The 27,585-nt window shown below is 41.7% G+C and overlaps 1 protein-coding gene across 4 annotated transcripts; it reads left to right on the top strand.

Moving 5' to 3' along the window:
• Positions 1 to 595: 595 nt before the first annotated feature.
• On the top strand, positions 596 to 27,371 carry PNLDC1 (PARN like ribonuclease domain containing exonuclease 1). 4 transcript variants are annotated; one of them, XM_048487826.1, is made up of 19 exons: positions 596 to 709; positions 2,435 to 2,492; positions 2,592 to 2,665; positions 4,904 to 4,937; positions 5,029 to 5,152; positions 7,021 to 7,109; positions 8,000 to 8,100; positions 8,315 to 8,394; positions 8,865 to 9,002; positions 9,948 to 10,017; positions 10,786 to 10,871; positions 12,176 to 12,231; positions 13,089 to 13,153; positions 14,602 to 14,655; positions 15,466 to 15,508; positions 17,580 to 17,679; positions 23,563 to 23,738; positions 25,658 to 25,756; positions 27,218 to 27,371. In XM_048487826.1, the coding sequence occupies exons 1-19, from the start codon at positions 634 to 636 to the stop codon at positions 27,288 to 27,290; spliced, it is 1,596 nt and encodes a 531-aa protein (XP_048343783.1). In that variant the 5' UTR covers positions 596 to 633; the 3' UTR covers positions 27,291 to 27,371. The 4 variants fall into 4 exon arrangements, with proteins under 4 accessions (XP_048343783.1, XP_048343792.1, XP_048343801.1 ...); XM_048487835.1 differs by lacking the exon at positions 2,592 to 2,665; XM_048487844.1 differs by lacking the exon at positions 25,658 to 25,756.
• Positions 27,372 to 27,585: the final 214 nt, after the last annotated feature.

Below are 27,585 nucleotides of genomic sequence, written 5' to 3'. Positions count from 1 at the left end.
AGCAAGGGAAATAAGATTCCCCTTTCCCATACTCCTTTCTGATCTCTTCTTGTTTGCTTTGTCCTGCATTTTTATGATTGCTGGCAATAGATCCATTAGACTAGAATACTTAACTAAGCCAGCCCCATGGCTGGAACACATGTGTTCTTTTTGGAACAGGGTAAAAGCAGAAGGGGCATCAAATAAGTTCCACTGAAGTTATCTGAATTTGGTTCCACGTTCTGAGGTATTAGAACATTAGCAAATGAATACAATTGTTTTGTACAGTTGTTCCCCCCCCCCCCATTTTTGGCACGATCCCCATCTGTGCACCAACTGCATGTTGGAAATTCAACAGGTGAAGCTTTTCTTGCCATGCTGTTCTAATAACTGACTGAACGTTTGTATGCCCTGCCCTGAAGCTATTTAAACGGTACTGAAGTCGTAATAATAAAATGTAACCAGACAGTATTACAATTCCGTCAGGGTGAACGAGACACAAATTGAGATAATCCCTTTAAAGGCTGAGGGGAGGCGAGAGGAGTTTCACTGCCGTGTTGGGTCCTCCCTCAGTTGCAAGACCGCCTGTGTCTTTAAAAAAAATGGGGCGGGAATAACAGCGCGTGTTGCAGGGTTAAGAGAGGGGCAGAAAGGATGGATGTCGGTGCTGCCGAGTTTGAGGAGATGCTGCCGACGTTGCGAAAGCTCATTTGTGGCTGCGATTTTGTCGGTGAGGCAGGCCCAGAGGGTTGGGAGGGAAGATCAGCCATGGAAGCGACTCCTCTCAGAGCCAGGCGGAAAGGATTGAAGAGCTAGGCCGGGCGGGCCTCGTTTTAGCGACAAGGGCAGGGAGGAAAGAGCAGAAGGGGGGACCGAATAACTACACCACAGGTCGTACAGCTCAGTCCTGTGAACATTTACCCATAAGTGAGCTTCACTTATTTCAGCTTCCGCCCTTGGTAGTTTGGCTTCACTGCACAATTTAATGGACGTTTAGTTGGTCCGGGAAACGTGGGAGACCGCAGTGCTTGCAGTTGTCTCACACAGTCACCAAACTAAAGTTTCTGGATTTTTTCCTTCTGGTAACGTGGTTGAACTGTCAGGCTGTTCCCATGGAACTGTATAGCTCACTGTCACCAGTCATGCTTGATTTCATTCTTGCCTACCTCGCAGGCTTGTTCTGAGAATAAAATGGAATTTATGGAAGGCAGGAAAACCGCGTGTGCCACCCTGAACACCTTGGGAGAAGGGGGAAAAGTTGCAAATGGAATCACATAGTTACACTAGCACAGGGGTCGGCAACCTTTAACACCCAAGGAGCCATTTGGACCCGTTTACCACAGAAAAGAAAACACTTGGAGCTGCAAATACTTTTTGACATTTAAAATGAAGATAACACTGTATATATTGTTTTTTTAAGCTTTACGCTTTGTATAAACAGTTATAGTGTGTTGCTTATGAAATCTATGAAGTGCTATTAAGCAGGCAGGAGAGTTTTGTTCCTCCAGGTGGTTGGTAACCCTAAAAGGGGCACTCACAATGGAAAAACCCACAACATGCAACCTGACATGCTGTGGTTGGCAACCTCCAGGTAGGGCCTGGGGACCACATGGAATTGCAACTCATCAGACTATAGAACCCATTCCCCTGAAGATCAGGATCCAGGAAAATAAAGGTCTGATTTGAAGAGTGGACTCTATGCTGTTATACCCCGTTGATGCTCTTCTCCTCCCTAGACTCCACTCTTAAATCTCCAGGAATTTCCCAGCTGGACTTGGCAACCCTAGGTGCAGGCCATCCTCCTCTCCTATCCCCTGCTCTCTTGCACGTGTGAACGCTTGACCCTGCCTCCTATGGCTTCTCCCCTGCATGCTCACCCGCCAGGACTCACGGGTGATTTTGGTCTCCTGCAAGCAGACCACACCTGCGTCCAATGCCTCCAAGAGCCACCGTAGGCCCCGGTCCGGCCCAGAGCCCGTTCACGTTCCAGCTCACCAGCTTCATCCCTGCCAGGAGGGAAGGCGGCAAAAACATCACTTCCACCCACCCAAACCCTCTCTGTGCAATGACATTGAATAACAAGAGTTCCACGCAAGTGCGCACTTCGGGTTCCCATAGACACCATTATGCGGGGCCGAAGGAAAGAGGGAAAGCATCGCGTATAAAACAGAAACAAAATGGGACTAGGCTTGGAGGCTCTTTGTCTCCAATGCCTTTTATTCCCTTCTCCCATTTTATTTTGCTTCGCCCTTTCATGGGCTATTCAGGTCCCAAGTCTGCGGAGCTGCAGTACAACGACGAAAGAGCCGCATGCGGCTCCGGAGCCACGGGTTGCAGACCCCTGCACTAGAACAAAACCAACAGAATGTGCAGTCTGTTTGATGACACTGGTTTCATAGCTGTGGTGGTAAAAATGCAGAGAAGATTTTTTTCCCTTGTCGCTTATGTTTTGCAGGCTTTGATATGGAATTCACAGGTTTGCACTCAGCACTTCTACCAGGTGGACAGCACAGGTATACCTAATAAATTGTCAGTTTATTTAGTCAAAGGACTAGTATGGAGAAATATACCACACCCAGAACAATATGGATTATTGTCTTTCTCCCCTTTAGTCTCTATGATTATCCTGGCAAGTGGTATCAGAAAGCCAGACGGAGCGTGCAGCAATTTACAGTGTGTCAGCTTGGTGAGCAATTTTTGTTGCTGTTATCAGACAAGCTGAAATCCTGGGGCACAGGTATAAGATGAGGACAGGTACATGACAGGAAAGGAACAGAGTGAACTCCTGTTGCTATGTCCTCTAATTCAGTGCAAGAGCTGAAGGTCCAGGTTGGTGGTAACAAACAAAATAAATGCACTGAATTGTTGTGTGGCATCCAGATTTTTTTTTTTCATAACAGCGCTTCTGTTTTAAGGCTATTCTTTTTTCCCAGCACTTTTCTGGCATTCATGAGAGAGAGACTGTTTCCATACTTGGGAACAGATATGCCTCACTGATTTTGGGAGGTGGGAGTGGAAATGGTCAACATGAAAAACACGAAAACAACTATTCACCTGCTCCCTCAGCTTTATGGGGGTAGCATAGTGTGTTGTACTAGGAGAAACATTTTTCTAGAAACACTTTTAAACTCTAATCTAGAAACACTTTTAAACTCTAAGTAAAATGTATTTAAAGCAAGGGGGTTAAACATACAGCCCAGGGGCCAGATCCAGCCCCTTGAGAAGGCTTATCAGGTTCACAAACCATCTGGCACAACCCTTCCACCACTCCCCAACTGGCCTGGTGAGCCCTCTGTGGGCTCCTCAGACTAGGCCCTCACCCACCACGTTCCTGATCTGGCGAGCTCATCAATCCAGCAAGCCACCTCACTGAGGCACACCAGTCCAAGTGTAACCTCAGCTTGTGAGTTCTGTAGGGCAGAACTTGGAAGGAGTTTGCAACAACTAAATTTTAAACAAAATGGTTTACTTTTCCTTAACATATAACACTTATGAAACATTAACATTTAACATAACACTTCAAGGTCCTGTTCAAGTTTCATTCCAAGTCCTTCTAATTACAGTCTGATAATGCCAAGTCCATTTCTTCCTGCAAGTGGGTGGCTCATGAAGACTCCAGAGGCTTGGTGAACTGGATTCAAGATGATGAAGGTCCCCAAAAGAACTCTCACCAATTACATACACAAAAATGCTGAAACAATAAATTCTAACATTTACAATATAGCAAAAATAAAAACTCCCTTTCCACTAGTTCCTAACAACATTGCAGTTACCTTAAACAAGGTGTTAAGAGCTTATAATAATATATCCAGGTCCCAGCCTGGTAGCCTTGTTTCCTCCAACCTCATGAGTTCTGCAGCCTTCTGCTTCTTTCAGACTTCACCCCTTTCTGGGTCATCCCATTCTTAACTTAGGGGTTACACAAACACCCACAAAACTCCTCTCCTGATCTGACCTGGCAAGCCTCCTGCACAGGTATCAGTTCAGGAAGCCATCTCACTCATGATTGGGTCTGGCATGTACCCCTGCCCCCGTGCTCCCGATCTGGCCTGGTGAGCCCACTGGTGAGCCACTCTCTGCCCCTTGCTGATCTGGGCTAGTGAAACTGCTGCAAGCTCATCAGCTGAGTCAGCCATCCCCCGCTCACCATATCCCCCAGTTCTGATGTGGTCTGGCAAGGCTGCTGTGGGCTTGCAAACAGAGGCAGCTACTCCTTCCCAGTGCCGACCACCTTCCTCAGTGCAATTCTGAGCCTGCTGTGAGCTCATCAGCTGAGGCAGCTACACCTCCCCAGTGCTGATCTGAGCTAGCGAGCCTACTGTGGGTGCACCAGCTGAGGCAACCACCTCGCCCAGTGCAAATCTGTGCTGGAAAGGCTGTTGCAGACTCACTGGTCAGACAACATCCCCCCCCCCCCAGTGCCATGGTGGACAGGCGAGTCCACTGTGAGCTCGCCATCTAAGGCAGCCACCCCGCCCCCCATGCCGACTACCAGCCCCCACGCTGATCTGGACTGGCGAGCCTGCTGTGAGTGTGCTGAGGCAATCACCACCTCAGTTCCAATCACCACCACCACCTCCTGCAATTTTTGGCTTGTGAGCCCACTGCAGGCTTGACAGGCAAGGTAGCCACCCCCACCCTAATTTCAATCTGGGCTGGTAAGCCTGCTGTGGGCTCGACAACCAAGGCAGCCCCCCGACCCTGCCCTGGCCCATCCAAGTCACATCTGTGTCATATCTGGCCCTCAGAGCAAATGATTTGCCCCTAAAAAGTTTCAGCAAATAGGTAGAGAGATATGTGGCATCTTTAACAGTCTGCTCAAATAACTTTAGAATAAATGCATGTGGAGACTAGAAATGAATAAGTACCCAAGAATATTGTGTGTATATGTGTAAGCCTGATATTTTGAAAACATTTCTTTCAGGATTGTCAATATTTTCTAGTGAAAATTCAAACAAGTAAGTAAAGTATTTTTTCTTAGCAATGCTTATATTTACATTATGCACACTGGATGCAATGTGACCTTAGGTTTTCTGTCTTTTGTTGCAGGTATATGGCACATTCATATAACTTTTTCCTCTTCCCTGCAACATTTGGGCAAATGGATTCTGAATTCTCTTTCCAAGCATTTAGTATTAAGTTCCTGGCTCACTATGGTTTTGACTTCAACAAGGTATATCTCTTGTTATAAGTAAATTTTGTTTTTAGTTAAGTAGGGGAGAACTTGGACACAAGATCCATTATTTTTTGCTGGTACGTGCTCCTAAAATGATATATGTTCAAGGGTATCTGAAAATGTATTTACAAATTAAAATGTGTGGAAAGGTAATTGAAATATGTTAGTTATCACCTGGGAATTTTCCTAGCTGCTGGTCCTACTGTCCTGTGACTAGACATGGATGGAATCCCATAATATTCCTTAGTTACACTAATAGCAAGGTATGTTCAGTGATAAAACCTGACTCTCTTGTCTTTTGTTTTTAATTAAAGTATGGCTGTGCATTAACAATGCTGGTTTGCATATAAACCCTTCTGAAGGAGTCCCTCCCTGAAACAACAGTTACTAGATACTTCAGGATGTCTCTTTTTAAAAGAGCATTTCAATCTCACTGGAAACAACAAATTACAGTGGTACCTCGGTTTTCGTCGATAATTCATCCGAAAGAAATCGACGAAAACCAAAATCGACGAAAACTGAGGCACCATTTCCCATAGGAATCAATGTAAATTCAATCAATCCATTCGAGGCACTCCAAAAATTGCCAGGAAGGGATTAATTGGCTTCCTCAAACCCCAGCAGGGAGGCAGAGGGAGCTCCTTATTTGGGCAGTGACATCAGGGGGAGTTACTGCCCAAATAAGGAGCTCCCTCTGCCTCTCCACTGACTGGGGTTTGAGGAAGCCCAGCTGGGAGGCAGAGGGAGCTCCTTATTTGGGCAGTGACATCAGGGGGTGTCACTGCCCAAATAAGGCAGTTTCGGTTTTTGTGGACTTTTCATCGGTTTTGGTGTTTGTGGACTTTTTCTGGGCAAACTTTTTCTGGGTTTAAGGACGAAAACCGAGGCAATCGATGAAAACCAAGACAAATTTTGCCCAGAAAAAGTCGACGAAAACTGAAACCGATGAAAACCGAAGTCAACAATAACTGAGGTACCACTGTACTAGAAAGCATGGCCAGGATAGTGTGAGCAGCACTAATCTGTTGTTGATTTCTGAGGTATTTGGGGAGGAGGGCGTTGAATAGCACATGGAAGTAGAAAGGAGAGAACCTATTTGCTGGGTATCAGGTGGAGAGAACAAGGAAGAGAGTAGACGTAGCCCAGGTGAGGAAGCAAAGCCTCTCCAGCTAAGTACTCCTAGAGAGCTTTACCCTGATGTGGAGGAAAAGAGGCTTTGGACCATGGCCAAGAGATGTGGAGTAGAAACTCTGTTGTTGTACAGGCCTCCTGTCACTCTAATAGTTTGATTGCTGATGGTTTTTAACTTCCAGTCAAAATTTTCTACTTATAGCCACTGAGCCTGCAATTTTGGATCTAGCTATTTATTGTCCCACTGTTCTTAAAAGAAAAAAGATATTGGGTTGTCCTCTTCATTTCCAACATAGGGTTTACTTGTTTTGCTGACAAGCCCAAGAAGTGGTTCCCTCAAAGCAGGAGCATCTTTGAGATATGAATTGTGGAACTGTGGTGATAGCAGGCTTAAAGAGCAGATAGTGGGGCAAGTGAACTTTTAGTAATGTCTTACAGAGTTCCCAAAAGGAAGCGTCTCAAAAGTTGAGGCATTTCTCTATGTTTAAAAGATTTGTGTGTGAGTTATGAAATAACTGAAAATTGTTCCCGTATATGATTGTTTTTCTGTTGCTCTGCTGAGCAATAGCAGCTATTGGAGAATCTTTTGAAGTTCTGGCTGACTGAAATGAAGTACTGTCCTTACAGAGTAAACATTGCTGTGGTCTAATGGAAAAAATACAGCAAAGGTGACTCTGGTTTTCATAAGAGTTGGCATAGAGGCCCTATTCTGTGTAATTGTACCCTCTTTTCAGTTTCTTAAGGCTGGGATCCCATACGTAAATGAAGCACAAGAAAATAAACTTCAACAAGATCTTCTTTCTGGTGATTGGGCTGTCCGTAGGTAAAACTATTTCTATATATTGCTATTTTTTGTATTAACATCAGCTTTTTTCCCTGGGTTGTGTGTGTTATGGAAACAATTGGGAGACTTCTGAGAATATCTTTTTGCCCAGACCCAACCTAGTCAGGAATGAACAAACAGCTTAAAGATCCTCTCAGTCTTTCACTTCCTCTTTTATGCTGGGTCCCTCTTCACACCACTTTGAATTCTCTGGAACAGTGACTTCCATTTTTATTATGGTGACCCACAAGTTCAAGTTTACTTGGTATGGTGATCCATGAAAAACGAAAGAGCACACGCAAATCAATACAACTGCAGAAGCCTGGGACCCATTTCCACAGATTTTGTGGCCCACTTTTGTGTTGTACCCAAAGCATAGTGGCGATAGAAGGCTTAAAAGAGCAAGAACTAGGGCAAGTGACTTTTAAAAAAATGTCTTACAGAGTTTCTAAAGAGAAGCAATTCTGCCCCGGAAGAAATGCAAGAGACAATCATTGTTCAGTCTTTTTGCGTGTTTCCCTCCTCCTTGGCTAGGTTGCTGCTCTGGTGTCTCCCATTTCTGCTAACAAAGTCCAGAAAAATGCAAAGGTCAGGAAGGAACACCATGAAGAGATTCTGTTGCAGATACTAGTGCGGGTGGCTTTGGTTATTGGCAAAGGTGCTTGCAGTTAGTACTTATGAATTCTAGCAGTTTCTGAAAGATGGAAGGTATCAGCCCAGTTGCTGCAAATTGAGGGCAGTAGCTGAAATATATTCATGAGAAACCTTCCCATATGATGCCAATGATTTCCTAAGCAGGGTCTCATAAAGAGGAGCAGTGGTCTTGTGGGTTGGACTGGGATTCACTTGGAATGATGTTCTCTGCTTTTTTCTTACTGTATTCTCACTAGTGTCACGGATAAAGACAGACTGAAAGAAGTTATTGATAAAGTAACATTCTGGGTTTCATCTGCAGAAGAGGGAGAGTCTATGGTTCTGCATGACATATATGGTAGGAAATGTATTCCTTTTCCACCCCTCCATTTCACATCCCCTAATTCCTTGAATGAACAACCCATAAACAGGTTTCCATAAGTCAGCTGGGACTTGACAGCCAAAAACGCCTGAGTGAAAACTCCTTCTGCTCCGAAAAAAGTCACATTTGCTGAAGTACTGTGTAACTGTATCTTGCACAGCTTTTTCACAGTCTTATTTTTTCCTGGTAGGTTTCCAGATGTTTGAGATACAGCTGGTTTTAAGAAAAGCTCTCCAAGATATTTGGACAGTCCCTTTGGGAAATCAAGAAGTGAGTTAAAGCTGTGGCATCTAGAGGTGGTACCAGGGGTCTGAGAACTGGGAGAGAAATTAGTGCACATACTTCTTGCCTATTCCACAATGCAGGTTTCCATATTTGGATCTTTGTGACTTGTGCTAAACCTTTGGCAGGAGTGAATGAAAGGAATTTATATTCATATTTCCCTAGAGGCTAAAATCAAAACCTTTGGGCCACTGGTGGTAGAGTAAAATTGACTATTTTAGCCTGATAAGAACACGAATGTTACTAGCCTGCCTCTTAGCATATATCAGTGTCAACGTATCTAAATAGACCTGTTTTTATGCATTAGTTTGTTTTTCTAATTATTTTAATTGATAATGTTAACATTTGCAGCTACTGCCAAATCTTTTATCCATTTTTATTTTTAAAATAAATTTATATACATGGGGCGCAAACCTCTTCCTCCCACCTGTTTGAATTTTAATACTGATTTGTTTCAGATAATGGTGAAGAAGATAAGTCCTCGAGGTCGCTGGTTGCTAGAAAACACTTTTTATGACGCTTGCCAAAAAGAGCGAATTCTTCTCTCTGCAAGGGGTTTTACCAACCTTTTCCAGACACTTGTGGAGGCAAAAAAGGTAAACCCCAGAGCCTGGAATCATCTGTAATAATATTTTTTTTGTCTTAGGCTTTCCAAGAGAGGGGTTAAAATGAATGCTAGTAATTAGCAGCATGAGTTTCTCAAACTGGTTCTTTAAATAGCATTGTGACTCTCCACATGCAAGATCTAAATGGTCGTATCACTCCAGTCTTGAGCCACGTACACTGGCTTCCAATTTATTTCTGTGCACAATTTAAGGTGCTGGTCTTAACCTTCAGAACCATACACTGTTTGGGACCAACATACTTGAAAGACTGCCTAGAACAGGGGTCGGGAACCTTTTACACTCAAAGAGCCATTTGGACCCATTTTCCCCGGGAAAGAAAATTCATGGAGCCGCACCCTTGGGGGGGGGGGATTAATGAATTTCTGACTCTCTGCCAGGACTTTTCTCACTGTGATGCAGAATTAATGCAAATGTCTTATAATCTAATGATTTATGTGTTCATGTCACTGCAGTGGAATGCACTAAGGATTTTATGATGGATTGTGTTCTGCGTTTAGGAAACTGACACATGAGAAACTAAGCAGTGCGCCTCCTCCAGTTCAGAAGCTTTTTGTGCGCATGCTGTTTGGCTTGGTTTGGTTTTCTTGAAGATAAGCAATCCCCCTCAAGCATCCAGAACTAGCACAGGCCTGTGAATTCTATACTTTTTGCTTCCTTACACATTTGAACTATTTTATAGTTCCTGTTGCTGTGCTTTTACAAGGGGAGGTTGTGCTATGCTGTGTGCTTTGGGAGAAGAACCCGCTTTGTCAAAGTATCTTGCTGCTTTCAGCCCAGGAACAACCCTGATCACTGGAAGGCCCATGTTTTGTCATGACTGCAAAATGAGTTGTTCCTTCTCTTAAAGGAGCCTACTTTTATTTACCATTGTTCTACTGTGATGTGCTTGACAGTGTTCTTTGTTTCTCTTTTTAGCCATTGGTGGGACACAATATGCTGATGGATCTTCTGCATCTACATGACAAATTTTACAATCCTCTTCCTGGTAATGCCTTTCAGCCCTAGTCACCGGATATGCTGTTACTTCCCCTATCTCAGTGATGGCGAACCTTTTCGAGACCGAGTGCCCAAACTGCAACCCAAAACCCACTTATTTATCGCAAAGTGCCAACCCGGCAATTTAACCTGAATACTGAGGTTTTAGTTCAGAAAAAACAGTTGGCTCCGAGGCGTGCGTTACTTGGGAGTAAGCTTGGTGGTAGTCGGTGGCTTTGCTCTGAAGCAACCATGCAACTCTTCCGACGGGTGAATCACGACCCTAGGAGGGTTTACTCAGAAGCAAGCCCCATTGCCAGCAACTGAGCTTACTCCCAGGTAAAGGATTGTGCTTTAGTTCTTCGCATGAAAATCAGTGGGGCTTAACAGGGTTACCTACACTGCTTCCCCAAAACCAGGTCTTAGGTGTAATGCCAATAATCGAGCCCAGTGGCCCAGGCCAGCCTAGATGTGTGTGTGTGTGTGTGGGGGGGGGACTCTATTTGTGCATGCCCACAGAGAGGGCTCTGAGTACCACCTCTGGCACCCATGCCATAGGTTCGCCACCACTGCCCTATCTCTTGACTGGCTCTTCCCATTGTAATATTCTAAGCAGAGTTCTCTGCACAGATGCTGAGTAGTAGAAACCAAGTAAAAATGACTTAATGTTGGTGTGGTGATAATTGCTCATTATCTCTCCTTAAAGATCTGTTATATTTCCAGTGCCTGCCCAGTGGCAAGCAAGCATTGACTCCCCTCCCCTTCCTTATATTTTCAGAAGACTATGAGGAGTTTAAAAAGAACATACACATCCTGTTTCCTATTGTAATAGATACCAAGAATGTAGCAAAAGCCATCTGGAAGGTAACTCTCATTTTCTACTTTCATTTAGTCCACAAAGCTATCACTCCCTTTTCATGTCAAGAGAAAAGCTCACAACTAAATGGGAGAATAGATTAATCATCTGCAATATTACCTGTAAGCTGGGCAGCCAAACAGACACTGTATTGGTGCCATGCAGTTTGGGCAGCCGCAGAAAGGGGGAGCTCCCGCAGGCAGCTCAATTCCACACAGAGATAGGGAACTTCCACGCAGTTCTCTACCACAGTTAGAGAGACTATTGATCATCTGCATAAAGTCCTAAATTCACTTTCTGAAATCTCATGGATTAGGGCTAGGAAAGACCTCTGTCTAGTGACTTGAGAGCCACTGCTTAAGTTGTCAAAAACCAAGTAACACTTCCCCCCATTAATTCAATCAGCAACAATTAATTACTTTGTTCTCTTTTCTGTCATTCATCTTCTCAGAAGAGGATAAATGCCTTACAGATTAGTGATTTTTCCATTACCTTCTTTATAGTTGGTTTTATGACTCTGCCAGACTGGGGTTTTGCCATGTGTAGGTAAGGCTTCTTCAGCAAACTGCTGGTCAGGAAGTTATAACAGAGTTGGAATTCTGATTGTGATGCTGTCAAGTTCACAGCAGGAGTTTTAAGGTAGTAGAAAATATACCACAAAATTGACGAAGTTCTCTACAATTGGCTTGGCATTCTTGTACTAGTGTACTCCCTTTATGCTTCAGGACTTATTGTTGAAGCTGCTTGAATTCCACTTGGTGTACTGTATAAGCCAGGCACCCTTGTTCTTCAGATCAGAGTCAACAAGGAAGACTTTTGAGGCTTCACTCACAAATGACAGCCTTGACCTATTTGTGAGGGTTGCTTTGTATGTTACCACACCCCATATGGTACCAGCTGAGGTGTAGGAAAACTGGGCTTCTTATGCAGACTTCACAGTATTTTCAAAACTCAGAAGATGATATTCAGGCATTTTCAGAGGCGAGTAATCCAGAAGAAAACTCTTCTTGACTCTGAAAAGCTTATAACTTTATAACTCCAAGGTGCTCCTGGACTTGAATCCAACTGTTCCACCGCAGACCAATATGGATGCCCTCTGAAACTGTAAAAAAATAGTATGTAGTAATTCTGCTTCTTCTTTAGAAGAATAAGGATGGGGGCATCAAAGGTGAAAGGACAAATGAGTAAATTTGTATTGGTATTGGAAGCTTTAAACAGATGTGATTTATGTCTAGCTTTTTCTTCTTCATTTATTAGTTCTTCAGCTTTTTGGAAATCCATGAACCTCCTAGTATGTTTTCTTTTTAAACAGGAATGTGAGTTTCCTCATGCTTCTAATCTCTTAGAGGTGTTTGAATTGCTGTGCAGGTGAGACCTACAAATGTTTTGTTTTATTTCTGTATAGGCTTTCCTTTTAAAAAGAAAGCTAGTTCCCCATCCTTAATAGAAGCATCATTGCTTTCTACATTAATTGGAAGGTAAAGCTTCCAAAAGACAAACTTAAATAATTCCTGTCATCTGAATGCGTATGTATGTTCTGTCCAGTTTTTAGAGTTGTGTGCATAGGCAGAATAAGCAAAGTGAAGCAATCCCCTCCCTCTGGTCCCTTCACCTGAATAGACTTACTTACTTACTCACTTACTTACTTACTTATATTTATTATTAATTTTATTTACTGTCCTACCCCCCAAAAGGGCTCTGGGCTGTGTACAACATAATATATGACAATGAAACAAATAGGACACATAAACAAATACAAATTATAAAATAAACAATTTAGGCTCCAATGACCAAAATATTAAAACCCATTAAAAGCATCATTCAGTACAAAAATATCGGGCTTCCAGCATTTAAAACTCACAATAAAACCCTCCCAGAAAAAGAAAAAGAGAAAAAGTGCCACCAAGTTGCAACTTACTTATGGAAACTCCTCATGAGGTTTTCAAGGCAAGGCATGTTCAGAAGTGAATTGCCATTGCCCCTCCTTGCATAGCAATCCTGATCTTCCTGGGTACCCATCCAAGTACTAACTATGGCCAGTCCTGTTTAGTTCTGCATAGTCTGGGCTATTCAGACTACTGAACAGACTTAAGAGTATGAACAAAGAGCAGCAAGTCACTTACTGAGATTATTATCTTCAGGGGAGCATTTTGCTATTAAATAGATTTGTCACAGAAATGGACAGTAAAGAACAGGAATTTCACAGTGGATACCTTTCTTCACAGTGACTTGAATCCCACAAATGCTTCTTGTCCAGAGGTTTTTCATGCAAGTGACTGCCTCAGATATGGTAAGTCTAGTTACAGGAGGGTAGCCACATAAACTGGTACAGTGAAGAGGTATAGTACCCAGAAAAACAAACTGTAACTGTCTTATCACAAAAGTGATTTAGAAATAAAGATCAGACCAATTGTCTGAGTATGTTTTATGATTACTGTTCCTTTGCTGATTTCATGGTGGGTTAAGCCATGTTGAGCTTTTGGAAGAGAGTATGTATACATGTAGATGCCTTTACTGCACACCTTTAGTGCATATGTGCTAAATCACTTGCCCTCCACTATACCTTGTCTCAACGAAAGATAAAAATGCAGTCATGTGTGGTGTGAAGTGAACATCGCATCCTCCCACAGTTTCAAGTGTCCCGATTCTTGGTATCATTTAGAAAGCTATTTTAAGCACTGCTTATGTCAAAACCTTTATTCTGTACACTATTAAGCTTGCTACTTTGATAAAAGAGCATTTAATGCATCCAAAGACTATCTGCAGTACTTGCCTTTTCCTTGTAACTGCAACCATCATTTTGTTTCAGCTTGAAACTGACAAGCTGCACAAAATGACAGGCTCAGTTATTTAAAAAAGGCAAGTACTGCAGATGGTCTTTGGATGGAGATGGTCTTTGGATGGGGGCATCAAAGGTGAAAGGACAAGAGCACTAAAATGCTCTTTTATCAAAGTAGCAAGCTTAATAGTGCACAGAATACAGGTTTTGACATAAGTGGTGCTAAAAATAGCATTTTAAATGCTACCAGAGAATCAGGACTGGGGGGAGAACTGAACTGGGCAGGCACTAGGACCACAGCAAAGCATTCAATTGCACAGAAAATCAGGAAGTGGCTGCAGATTAATTCAGCTTTGAGTTTCTATCTTTTATTGAGACAAGGTATAGTTCCTGTGCAAGTTATAAGCAAACCACAACATGGGTATGATATCTGCAAATTCAAAGTAATGATATCAATATAGGGAAGCTCCAGTTGGGGTGTGGAATGTATCTACTTGTGCATTGGCTGCTGCTGTTACCCATAAACTGCAGAACCAATTCTGCCAGGTGGACATGATCTCACATTTGGGAGCTGAATATCAAATGGTTTTACCTTAAAAATCTTCCTTGTACAGGCTGTGCTCAATCTCTAGGCTTCTTATCATATTACCATTATTAGGTTTCTACCCTGCCTGGGTTCAGGGTGGCTAACAACCACAATACCATACTGTATAGATTAAAACAGTCATACCACACGGACACACACACGTGTGTGTATGGTGTGTGCATACTTAAAATTCAAACTAACCAAAATGGTGCCCTGACAACCATTCCCTCATTATGTCAGATTATGCCAAATGGGCAGCTGTAAAGAAAGGAACGGGAGGCAAGCTGCTGTCAAACTGTCGCTGATCAAAAAGGGTTTCCATAGGTTGTCCCAAGAGATTTTTACCTTTTCTATTTTGTTGATACGCTTTCAGCAACCAAGAAGTTTCCCCATGAGGCTGCCTATGATGCCTTTCTCTGTGGATCAGGTATTGCTGTGATTTTCTGGTTCCTGAAGTCCGGCGCATCCCCTTTCTTAGGCCTTTTGTTAATTAAGTTTGTGAATTCTACAGGTGGCTCATTCTGTTAACTGGATTTTTTCCCCTCAGTTCTGCATGCCTGTAACATTCATGAACTACTGTCTTTCTCTATTGTTAAGCATGAAACCTGCAGAAAATGTTTATATGACATGCATCTTTTAGTGATGTTAGAAAAAAATAAGTATCCGTGATTAATGCGTTCAGGAAAAATATATATACTTAAAACATAATACATTTACAGCCTGTATCCCCTGTCCATTTTCTGCTGTGTGGGGGACACTCTACGTATGTTTCCATCTTGTAAGGCTGAATTTAAAAAGTGCTCTGCGATGTTTTTTATTTCAACAGTTTTAAGCAGACTAGAAAATTAACAGTTCTTCCCACTGTAGAAGGAAAGATGGAATGGCAGATGAGAAATCTTTTGAATGTGAAGACTGGTCATGGGGCTCAGTTGACAGTTCTTACCACTTTAGTGTTTATTAAGCTAGCTAGTACCTATCTGGGCAGCAAAGATATCAATATCACTTTATAGTTACTCAGAATTTTTTTGAAAGAATGAAAGATAAATTATGTTGCTTTGGGAGCAGAAAGATTAAGAATAACTCATAATTTCTGAACATCCAGTAAAAAAGAGGCAACCTTTGTGAGATTTCCCCCCCCCCCCTCCACTATTTTCACAATTATTTGTTTGTGGGGGGGTTCTTTTCTTTCTGTCAAACTGCTGAAGGCATGATGCTTAAAGTTTTATTTCTTTTTTAGTTCTTCTGAAAACAGCTCATTTACTGCTTTGTAGAATATCTTGGTAAGTAATGGTTGAAAATTTCAACTTTTTAAAAATAGATGAGAATATTGAAAAAAGATGTTTTGAATTACAAGTTAAAGCAGCGTTTCTCAAACAGTGTTCCATGGAACACTTCTACTCGGCGAAGCATCTCCAAGTGGTCTGCAAAGAGATTGGAATAAATGTGATGTGATCTCAAAATTGTGAATTTGTGTGGCTGTGGGAACTGTGTATGATGCTTAACATGGCCAAATGCTTAAAAATACCTTGCAGTCAATACTGTTGTCATTCAGTTCAGTACCTATGTAGTGCTAGGTGAAAATATTGTCACCCTTATGCCAAAAACACATATGACATTCAAGGGGGAAAACTAAGTTTTGGTCAAAGTTTAAGCTATTTAGAATTTTAACAATTCGTGCTTTTGCTATCCTATTATATAAAAGGCTAGCCATGGTGGCAACAACTCATTTCCAGGCAATTGTCATGCACACGGCTTGGGGGCAGGGCTTACATAGAACAGGTTTAAAAAACCTCAAAACAAAACAGCAGAATGTGGCACTTACTCTCTTACACACTCGCCCTTCTCCCCAACTGCTGAATAATTACAGTCACTGTACTGTCCGCAGCTGTCTGCGAAGGAGCATATGCAGGTGTCATCTGCCCCCTGTGGGAGGGTCATGACTGCTGGCAGCGACAGCTGCACCCAGAGGTGGGATCCAGCAGGTTCTCGAGAGTAGGTTACTAATTATTTGTGTGTGCCGAGAGGGGGTTACTAATTGGTGATTTTGCCACGTGATTTTTGCCTTAGTTACGCCCCTCCTCTCAGCAGTAGCGCGCAGGAACCTTCTGAAGCAGCTCCAGCACGTTTAGGTGCACGCGCGTGCGTATAGGCGGCGCTGCGCCTCGCGCGCATTCGATTTCCTTTCCAAGGATCCCCGGTATGGCGCAGCTGCTGCGTCGTTACCAAGCTACAGTCTCCGGCAAGAAATGCCGTGCTCCCGGAATGCCAATAGCCATCAGCCCCCATGGAGTGGCGCCCCACCCAGTCCCATTGGCGCTACGCCACAGTTTGAATCCCACCACCATGGGAACCTGTTACTAAAATTTTTGGATCCCACCACTGGCTGCACTATTAACTGTTGTGTGGCAATGCATGTGTCTGGGAAGAGGAACAGGCACCCAGGAACAGGAGGAGGAGGGACAAAGTGACATGGGGCCAGGGGGGAAGGAAAGGCAGGAGGGGTTGGCCCACTAACAGTTCTCTAGACTGCTAGAGTATATGACAAAATACTAACAACTTTAAAAATACAGTTAGGTAAAACCTTGTTTCTTCGAAAGTAAGACAGGGTTTTATATTAATTTTTGCAACAAAAGATGCATTAGGGCTTATTTTCAGGGTAGGGCTTATTTTAGGGGAAATATGGTACCTTCACATTTAGGCGGGCTCTCTACAGCCCCGTTGCTTCCCTGTCACGTGTGATGCAAGCTGCATGCTCATTGGCAGGGAGCACTCTGCTGGATCACACCATCCTGATCTGTAACTACCGGTAGGGCTTATTTTTGGAGTCGGGCTTATATTTTAAACCTCCTCCAAAAATCCTGAAAAATCATGATAGGTCTTATTTTCGGGGTAGGTCTTATTTTCGGGGAAACACGGAAACAGACAAGAATGCACAAACATGCCTTTGCATATGATGCATAACATAGACATAAGGTCTATGTTAGGGCTCCATGATGAATATCTCTCCTGAAAAGTGCTCTGCAACTCAAAAAGAATATATGTGAAAAAAGCAGTTTAAAGCATCCTAAGGTCAAGAATCCTACACAGCAATAATTTAAAGCAAAGGTTCCAGGAGTTTAAAATTACAGGCAGAGCTGGGTCTGTCCTTGGCAGAGCTGGGTCTGTCCTTCACTTCAGGATGGTGGAAGTCAGGATGTAAAGGATTTAAAAGGAAGTAATAATATAAAACTACAGAAAAAAGAAACTGATGTGTGTTTAATCTTCTCCCCGTCTATTTAACTGAATGGGAAACTCAGGAATGTTCTTGTTATATGATTCCCTTCAGACCTCTTTTTATTTTTCTCAATGTAGTGATCCAGCAAGGACTTCCTCCTCTTTTTCTCAGTACCTTGATGTATTGGCTCCATATGTGAACCAAGTGAACCTTATCCGAGCTCGTATTCAGAAAATTGTGAGTTGAGAGTTTGATGAGCATATTTTCACAGATTAACAATGGTAGGGCTTAGTCCCTTGCACGAGACTATGGACTTTTCTCCAAAGGGCGAGAAGGATAAAGGAATGCAACAGTAGTTTTATGAGTTGCACTGTGGGGCTTTGGCTTGGATTAATCAGGGCCAAGGCAACAGCATTGAAAAGTTTCTCTTCATGTCACTACACTGTTTGGTGTCTGTCAGCTTAATAGCTAGAAATGCTTTCTACAATTAAAGATGCATTCCTATTTTGGATTCAACCCCCTCCCCCCACCACCTTTTTGTGGAATTTTGTGCCTGATAAAAGATGCAATAGTATCTTGGTGTTCAGTATAGCTTCCTTAAAGCTATGCTAGTAGTACCAGGATAGCTTAGATCTTGGAGCACAGAAACCTTAGTAGTTTTCTCCTGAATCTTAAGAGTGAAGGTGACGCAATATGCTTTTTGCAGTCCAGAGCTTCTTGTTTCATAAATTTAGATTTCCAGGGCACTTGGACTGCAATCAGTAGCCACTAGAAACAACTAACATTATTCTTGATTTTAACTTTTACATTTTCATTCATTGCATTACTACATTTATATCCCGCCTTTATTCCAATGTTATTTATTTATTCAGTGGTGTATATAGATAGGTTCCTAAGATGCTTTCTATCTTGGCAGTACCCAGATCCATACCTCATCTTCAGCAAGGCAGCAGTAGCATGTGCCTAAGACAAAATGGTTTAAATCATACTTTTCCCGCTGACTTACTCAGGAACCGTCTTGTGTGGTTCCCTGCTGCCAGTGTGGGTGGTGATATAGTGCTGTGGTAACAGTGCTTCCATGTGGCAGATTTCTGTAGAGTTTCCCTGCCCTAGTTCTCAGTACTGGTCAGCCCCACCCTCTGGTTTTTTTTCAATTTTTTCAGTTCATATCATTAGATCAATATACTATTAATAACAATAATTGTAATTGGTTCTGCCCATTCCCAGCTTTCATTTTTTAAAGTCCCCAGCTCCTGCTATTGTATAGAAGTATGTCCGTTCCCTTAAATGTCTGCATTAGATGTAGATATTTACCTTTTAAAAAGCTGACAATTCACAGAATCAGTTGGCTCTTGATATACTATTATAACAATATCATTAAAGCAATATGAAAGTTAAGATTTTTAGGAAAAAAAGCCTCCTTGGTTGGAGTAGGAAATGGTCACTATGGGAACAGGGAAGGTGGCTGCCATGCAGGTGAAAAAATCTGAACTTCTCCACCTACACAGCTGCCATCCAAGTTTTACTTCAGTCTTTCCCCAAACTTTTCAAAGTGAGTTTGATAAAGATTGGGAAAAAGCTGGAGAAATCCAGAGGGGAACACACATGGACCACAATACTGTGGGAAAGCAAGGAAAAAACCCTGCTTCCCAAAAATATTAAACCCGGGGTGTTGAACCTACGTAGCTTCTACATACCTTCTACTTCTTTGTCTGACTATCTCAAATTGTACGCTGAACAACAGTTGTGTATGGCCAGATTGTTGGAAATTGACATGTCTAGCATATCACATTGTCCTAAGGACAAGATCTTTATTCAGATTATCCTATCCTGGAAGGATTTTTAGATATGACTGCAAAACTCTGGAGTAAACTGTGACTTCTCATCGCTTGGAGAACTTTTATAAAGTAAAACATGACAATCATCTCTGATAGGAGAAGAGAGGCACTCTAGGGGCAGATAAAGCTGTCATGCTTCCCAGTCGACATGGAAGGGAGAAAGGTGTATTCATTGGCTACTTAAGCCAGAATGGTTTCTGTGGGAAAAATTAAGGCCTTACTATAGAAGCCCTTCCAGAGGATAACATGTCTACTCCAAATGGAAGTGACAAGACTATCAAAACAGCAAATAAGTGCCACTCGACATGCAGCTGATACCTCTTCCAGGATTATGGCTACTTCTATTGTTTTACATTGTTTTACACTTATGGCTACGCTGTACAGCATTACCTATTGACACATGTCAAAAAGTAGAGGATGTACCTTTTGGAGGACCAACATCTTTCTCAAAAAGATAAATGAGGCATTGTCTCAAATAAAGAAGAATCAGCAGACAGCCAAGTCTTTAAGAGTGACAACAACTGGCCCATCAACTTGTAAGGGCATATCATCCTTTAGACAGTCTTGGCATTCCGGCCTGGCAGAGCTCTTTTTCAAGGGAGACCGAGGCCTCACGGAACTTACTGCTGTTGCAGAACCTGCAAGACTGAGTTGTTCTACCAGGCCTGCGGCTGAGGACAGTAACAGCTGTCATCTTCCCTCTCCCTCTCCCTCCCCCTTTCCCCTCCCTTTCCTATAACCAGCTTTGAAGTTATTTCCTGTAATTAGAATCCAGTTATCCATTTTTCAATCTTATCCCATATGACAGGCCCCCAAATTGGTATTCTATTGTGCTATTAAAATATTACTACAGGGTTTTAAATTCTAAAGCATGTGTTTAATTGTGATTTTATGACATAAGCCTCTCTGAGCCTGACTTGTCCAGGAAGGGTGGGTGGGTAATTAATAAGCAAAAATTGTTTGTAACAACTTATTTTTAAATGCTCTCTTAATACCAGCATGGTTCAACGAGGAGTTATGCACCAGGCTAGATAAAAATCAATAATTTCTTTTTTAGAAAAAAATTAAAATGAATGCTTAAAATTTAAATTGACTATTTTTTATTCAAATGGGATTTTTAAATGAATTTTTTTAGAAAAACCTATTTAAATATAGTTTTCTATTTAAGATACATTATAGACCAAAAGTTATTCATCATGAAATAAAGATTATGTATGTAGCATGAGGTTGTATATTTGTGCAATGTTTAATTTTTTTGGTAAATGAATTCCATTAATCCATTCACAATGTCATGCTCTTCCAGCGGTTTCTATAAGATTGTTTTGGGCAGTTTTTCTGTCTGGAAGATATTATCCCAGATGTTTGGTTCTGCCGTTCTCAAAACTGAATTTGTGACTGCAGAGATAACATGCTGCTTCACAGCAAAAATAAAATAAACATGCAGACTTGGGAGAAGGACATTAACTTCATTGTTCCTTTGCAAATCTATGTACACAGAATCAACTCCTTACCTCTTAAGTGCAAAGTTTATAGATCTGCACAAGGAGCTCAGAGCGTGGAGGGAGGGAGAAGCAGTAAAAATGAAAGTGAATCCTTTTGAGCCAAATACTCCACTAGTCTGGGGTCTTTGTGTGTGTAGCCGAAGGGTTATCATATTATTGCCTCCTTGGAGCAGAAACCCCAAAGTGTCAGCAGGCCATGAAAAAGGCCCAGTTTGGGCATATTATGATGAAGTCCCTCTAGCTATGGGGAAGGCAGCCATGCAGGCAAAGTACAAACACTGCAACAAAGAAATGCAAGGCCTCTTAGCCAAACGACATCATGAGAAGTGCTTTGATGAAGATAAAAAAATGAATATGTTTGAAGAGACGGGATTTTCAGGTTGGTAAACGTTTTGATTTCATCATATTTCTTAGAGGCTACCTTGAGAAATTGTCACATTGGAGCAAAAATACATTTGTTATTATTGCAAGTTACTGTCATTTATACAGTTGTTAGGAATAAATAAAGAGCTGGAACAAGCAAATATTCCTTTTTGGGACAGTACAGAGTGGCAGTGAATATAGTGTCACACTAAAGAAGCTGAAATGGTATCAATAATAAAATAACAGCATTCACTTTTTTGTTTAGGGGAATCAACCTTAAGGGGTCTTCAGACTATCCTCCCGCAAGATCACCATCCTACTGTTCTACAGTTTCAGACTTATATGTGCAGGATATGTTTCAGTCACATCAAATACATCACAGCCACAGTATATCACCTAAAAGAAAGAAAAAATCTGACCATAACCGCCTTTGATAAGTTTGTGATAAAAACCAATAGATTAGACAAAAAGGTAAATGATGAAAAATTGCCCAGTGTCTTTGTGTGACAAACTCTTCTTTCCTTCTGATGGAAAATCCACACTTTATTAATATGGTTCAGTGATTTGAGACCAGGATACAATCCACCAGAGCAGATGTTGCAGGAAACCTGCTGAATAAAGTGTATGACAGAAAAATGGAGCAAAATGCAACAGATCTAGAGGGTTAAATTGTTAACTTACGTCCTAATGGCTGAAGTAATGTCCACAATGATCCTGTTGTATATACTTGTATAACAATAGTAGAAGAGAATGTCTGTCTTGCAGAAACAATTGATAAGTAAAAAATTCACATACAGCAGAATGCCTACAAGAAGTAGCAGCAAAAACTATAATAAAATGTGAACAAAAATTCAAATATCTAGTATGCAGTTTAATCACAGACAATGCTACAAAGGTGAGAAGAAATTTAGAAGAGCATGAAGAAAATACGAAGCTAATAACATAAGAGTTGCAGTGGTCATTTGCTGCACCTCCTAGCCAAAGACTTCAGTGTCCCAGAATTAAAGAAAAATGTTGTTGAAATGGCTAAATACTTCCATAACAATCATTTTGCAGCAGCAGCAGCTCTGAAGGAAATGGGTAGAACCAAGCTAATGCTCCCACAAGATGATAAATGGAATTCCATAGTGGACTGTTTTGAGCAGTATATCAAGAATTGACCTATTCTGATGTCAGTTTGTGAACAAAATTGAGAGAAAATAGATGCCACTGATAACTTATGACCAAGATATTCAACATTGGACTTAAGAGAAATGTTGATATGCCAAGAAAAGAGAAAAGAGATATGCCAAGAATCCTGAAACCCATTTTTGAAGCTTTAAACAAAATACAGAAAAAAATAGCTGGTTTATTGCTGATGCTTTTGAAATTTGGAAGCAACTGAGTAAAAACTTAAAACAGAACTCCTCAATGGCAGAATTAAATTACAAGCATTAAAAAAAAAAGAATGGGATAAGCACGATCTCCAGCTCATTTTTTTGCAAATATTGTCAATATCCAGTACCAGGGTCAAACATTAGTGTTGAAGAAGTGGAGTTAGCTATGAATGGGTATCCAGGAATCATCCATCTGTGATGCCAACTATAATAAAGGTGAAGGACAACCATTCAAGAAATATATGTTTGTTGATGATGTCTTAAAGAAAGTTACACCGGTGAGCTGGTAGAGGTAACTTATTAAGCATTGGGATTTAGAGATTGTTAAAGTAATGATTTCACTTTTAACAGCAGTAGCTTCTTTTGCTGGCATAGAAAGAATATTCTCTTCCTTTGGACTCATTCCAAACTGAGAAATCATTTGGGAACTGATAAAGCAAGATAGCTTGTTTTTCTTTCCCAGATTATGAGCAAACAAGGAAATGAAGATGATTAAGATACAGAGGACAGTATTTTAAGTTTTTCATGTGTAGACCTGGCTCATAGTCCAAGTTTTTAAAAAGATATTTTGTTTAAACTCATTAGTTAACAAACATGAGTGTTTAAGCAAATTCAAGAATACATATTCTTTCTTTTGGTTAAATAAAAATATTTGAATTGTTATTAAAGTAATGATTATTTTTCTCCTTTCAATAAAGTACAGTAGAAAAGTTGTCCAAATATGAATGAATAAACTTAAGCTGGAGTTAGTTCACCTTGCAGAAATTTCATATTTATCTATGTATTTCTAATAATAAAACCAAATTAGTAATTTTGATGTAAAACTGTAAAACTAATCTGAAAAATTATTTTTCAAAAAATGAAACCTTCATCTGGTTGTAAATGCTAAGGTTATGCTAGTGAAAAATCGTGATTTAAACCAAGTCTTTCTGACTAGTGATTTAAATTGTAATTTAAATCAGTTCCACCCTGTTATGCACACGCACACACACACGCACACCATGCTTAGTAACTGAAGGCTTTGCTTAACTTTTTCCTCAGACCTTGTCTGGCATGGATGACTGTACAAACCGCCCCCCACTGCTGATAGCTAATGTTCGGGAGTGGCCTGGCGTGACTACAGAGCAGATCTATCAGGAGTTAAGAATCTACTGCAGATTTGATGTGCAGCAGCTGAGAAAGAACCAGTTTCTCTTGTTCTCCAATACATTTAAAGAGTATGTAATCCCTCTCCTAATTCTTGCACCTTGCTCGCAGTTTTTCTGCTTTCAACAGGTTATATATCTGGTATTGAGGCATTCCATGCAAATCAACAAATGGGGCTGCATCGTAGCCATGGATCTTGTGGACGTTTTGCAGAGTCTGTGCAGATGTTTCCTGGTGGAATTATAAATGACCAGCGCTTCGTGTCTGATGGCGTCATTTTTTTCTTGATTTGTGGGCACTCCCTGTGAGAAGGGAATACCAAAGCTCTCTCAGTTTATGTCTGTCTTTCCCTGTCAAAATGCACACCCAGGGGATTTTGAGAAGGATTAGAACAAACAGTTCACTGCAGCTGAGAGATGTGATGCTGGCAGCTCCAGAGCATTCATTCCCCTTTACAGTGGTCACTGTGTGTGGGACCCTGTTTGGATAAAAGTCCTTCTTGGGATGATGCCAAGATAGCCAACTTAAAATAGCTTCCATGGAATTGCTAGTTGCACCAATATCTGATGTGCAAGGCCATTTCTGATTGGGAAAATGGCTTGGGTGGGAGGAATTAACACCTTTTCCCACACTGTGGTCTCAGTCCAAACTGTGGTGTCATGTACATACTACCTAAAATGTGGGTGGGGGTGGGGTGAATTCTGGAATTCTTGGTGGTCTGTCTGGTTGATCTCTGAGGCTGTTGCTGTAAAGCGTAGAAGCTAGGGAGACTATCATAAGACTGTGTGGAAAACATGCAGAATCTGCCCCTCCCCATTCTCAGGGCTTCTGTTTTCCTTGGTTACGGGAGAAAAGACTAACAGTACAGTTTTTTTACTCTTGATTTATGGACAGGGTTGGATTTGGAAATGGCTGGAAGGCTTTCTTAATTCTCAACCAGTTGGGGAACAGCAAACTTTTCCCTCTTGAAATCAAGGGGTATGGAAGCACCTTGGAAGCAGAAAACATAAACTGCCCGCTCTCCTCTTTTTTTTTTTCTTTGCTGCCTTGGTTGGTGAGAATGCAGTATGGGCAGAACAGCATGAGGAGAAGGCACCACGCAACTGTTCCTTGTGTTTTGACTGAGACCTGTGACAGCAGGATTTGTGTGTGATTCAGATTATATCTGGGGGTTTGGTCCTACTGGGTGGAACCCTAGGTTTCAGTTTCTAGTTCTTGCTTATTAGCAAAAGTTGATGGTTGTAAGAGTTGCTCTTCTTGCAAATAAGAAGTTGTTGCTTTAGACCAGCTTGTCTCTACTCAAAGGACCTGAGAACTGGTGCCTGAGTAAGTACCATCCATAGCCCAGGGTTGACTGGGAGTTTGGAAGAGACTTCCTGTTGTGGAGAAGGGATGGCTGTTGGTTTGAAGAAGAATTGGGATTTATATTCTGCCTTTCTCTCCTGTAAGGAGTCTCAAAGATGTTTATAAACTCCTTCACTTCCTCTTCCCACAACAGACACCTTTGTGACAGGTGGGGCTGAGAGAGTTCTGAGAGAACTGTGACTAGCCCAAGGTCTTTGTGTGTAACTAGCCAGCAGGCTTCATGTGTAGGAGCAGGGAAACCAATCTAGTTCACCAGATAAGAGTCTACCATTCATGTGGAGGAACAGGGAATCAACCCTGGTTCTCCAGAGGAAAGTCCAGCGCTCTTAATCATTACACCATGCTAAGAATGTGCATGTTGCTCTTGTCCTGCTTCTTATATCCACTGATTTCTGCCGTAACAGCAATTTTTTTCCCACCAACCCATCAACTATGAATGAAGCTGGTAATCCATATTAGCCATGTAGACGAGGGGCCTGGTCTGTTGAGAGGACCATTGGCATGGGCAGAAATTAAGCACCATCACTTTATGGGATTCCAGCTTCCCTGCTTATTGACTGTCTGAAACTATATTTGGCTGAATGTGGTCTGCATTCTTAAAAAATATAATCACTTATTATTACAGTGTCAGGTTGGTTCTGAAGCAGTATAAAACTCATCCCAACCTGGAGATTTCTCTTTATCACCACTGGAGGCATTCAGCACAAGTAAACTGCATCCTTCAGTAAGTGAAGATGACTTTATATTACAGTTTTATTAACAAGAGTTTTGAAAAGTTAGGGTTCCTGCCCTTCCCTGACTTAATCCCTGTCCAGGTAACACGTTTTGAACTTCCAAACCATAGTTTGGACAATTGGGAACATGCAGTGAGTGCACACACTAAAGTTTCTGCCCTCCTCTTCCAGATTTTCTTTTAACCATTGGTTGCCTGCAGTCATTGTTTGTATTAACAAAGTTAACACTAACTACCATATATCAGCCAGCTTTATATATCATGTAAATGAAAGGGGGAGGGCTTTGCATATTCTCAACTCAGTGTTGATCATCTGCAAAATGGTTTGACCTCAAGCCTTCCACTAGATGCCTGTTAACAGCACTGCAGCGTCCTCTTCCCAAACACATCATTGTAGTATCTTTTGTGTCAATTTACTGCTTTTAATTGCTGCTGAATTCTAAGGATATGTTGTATTAACATAGGAGTAGCTTTTCTTGGATCAGAAATGGTTGTTCTCTAGTGTCGTTTCTTTCATGGGAGAGGGCCAGAATATGCACTGTTATAATTTCAGTGAGAAATGCCCAGCTGCACATTCCCACAATGTTGAAGCAGCATTGCTGTACAAGTGCGTGCTGTGGACCTGAAAGGCGAACTTTCAAGTTTATGCCAGCTTTTAAAGTCAAATTGAAGGATGACCAATCATCTTTAGGGGTCTTCAGGGAGCAGCAGTGGCGTAGTGGTTAAGAGCAGATGTACTCTAATCTGGAGGAACCGGGTTTGATTCCCAGCTCTGCTGCTTGAGCTGTGGAGGCTTATCTGGGGAATTCAGATTAGCCTGTACACTCCCACACACGCCAGCTGGGTGACCTTGGGCTAGTCACAGCTCTACGGAGCTCTCTCATCCCCACCCACTTCACAGGGTGTTTGTTGTGAGGGGGGGAGGGCAAGGAGATTGTAAGCCCCTTTGAGTCTCCTACAGGAGAGAAAGGGGGGATATAAATTCAACTTTCTTCTTCTTCCTCTTCATTTTGTCTGTTCTAGTGGCATTTATACACAGAAGCATACACACAAACAACTATATAAATGTGCTTTTGTGCCGATGTCCTCTCTTTTGTTATCAAAATATTTGGTTTTTCCTGCTGCCAGGCTCTTAGTGCTGTAAAATGTTACCTCAGTGTGGGAGAACAGTCGCTGCTTAGATAAGAGGGCAGCTGGTGCATAAAATTCAAGGCATAGAGAAGGTGACTGAGCTGGGGGTGGCCAGCAGGAAGGCTGGACTTGTCTCTTTCCACCTGTCAAATTGTAATCATGGTGGGGTAAAATAATTGCCTGTGGTTTATTCAAAAGGAAAAATGAGGAAAGGAGGAGTGTAACATTTTTATATTATTCCAAGAGCCAAGATAGGAGAGGACTAAGAATGTTGGCTCTTGAGGCTGATGCATTTGTAATGGGGTTTTTTTCTCCTTTCAGAATTTGCGGCATTGTAGCCTCCTGGTCTTTCCTGGCTTTTCTACTAGGAGGCTCTTCAAGTTGTGCATTATAAAAGAACTGCTGAAAACCACACCTGAAAATGTTCCTGCTGTATTCTCCCTCCCTTCCCCTAATAAACAATACTCAAAGAAAATTAAAATATTCTTGTATTTCTATTTCATAGGGACTCCTTGGCGAGAACATATCCAACCAGTGTTCTGCCAGGTTCAAGGTACTGGTACTAAACTTCACATTCCTTCGTGCTCTGGGACCGTCATACCTATGAGACTGCCTCTTCCCAAGCATTCCCACAAGAGCCTTGCACTCAGCAAACAACTTACTGGTGGTCCCTAGTCCCCAATTTGTCT

This window comes from Sphaerodactylus townsendi, linkage group LG01, assembly GCF_021028975.2.
Source record: "Sphaerodactylus townsendi isolate TG3544 linkage group LG01, MPM_Stown_v2.3, whole genome shotgun sequence".
Classification (NCBI taxonomy): Eukaryota; Metazoa; Chordata; class Lepidosauria; order Squamata; family Sphaerodactylidae; genus Sphaerodactylus; species Sphaerodactylus townsendi.
The sequence above is the reverse complement of the archived record's forward strand: the minus strand, read 5'-3'. Positions and strand labels throughout refer to the sequence as shown.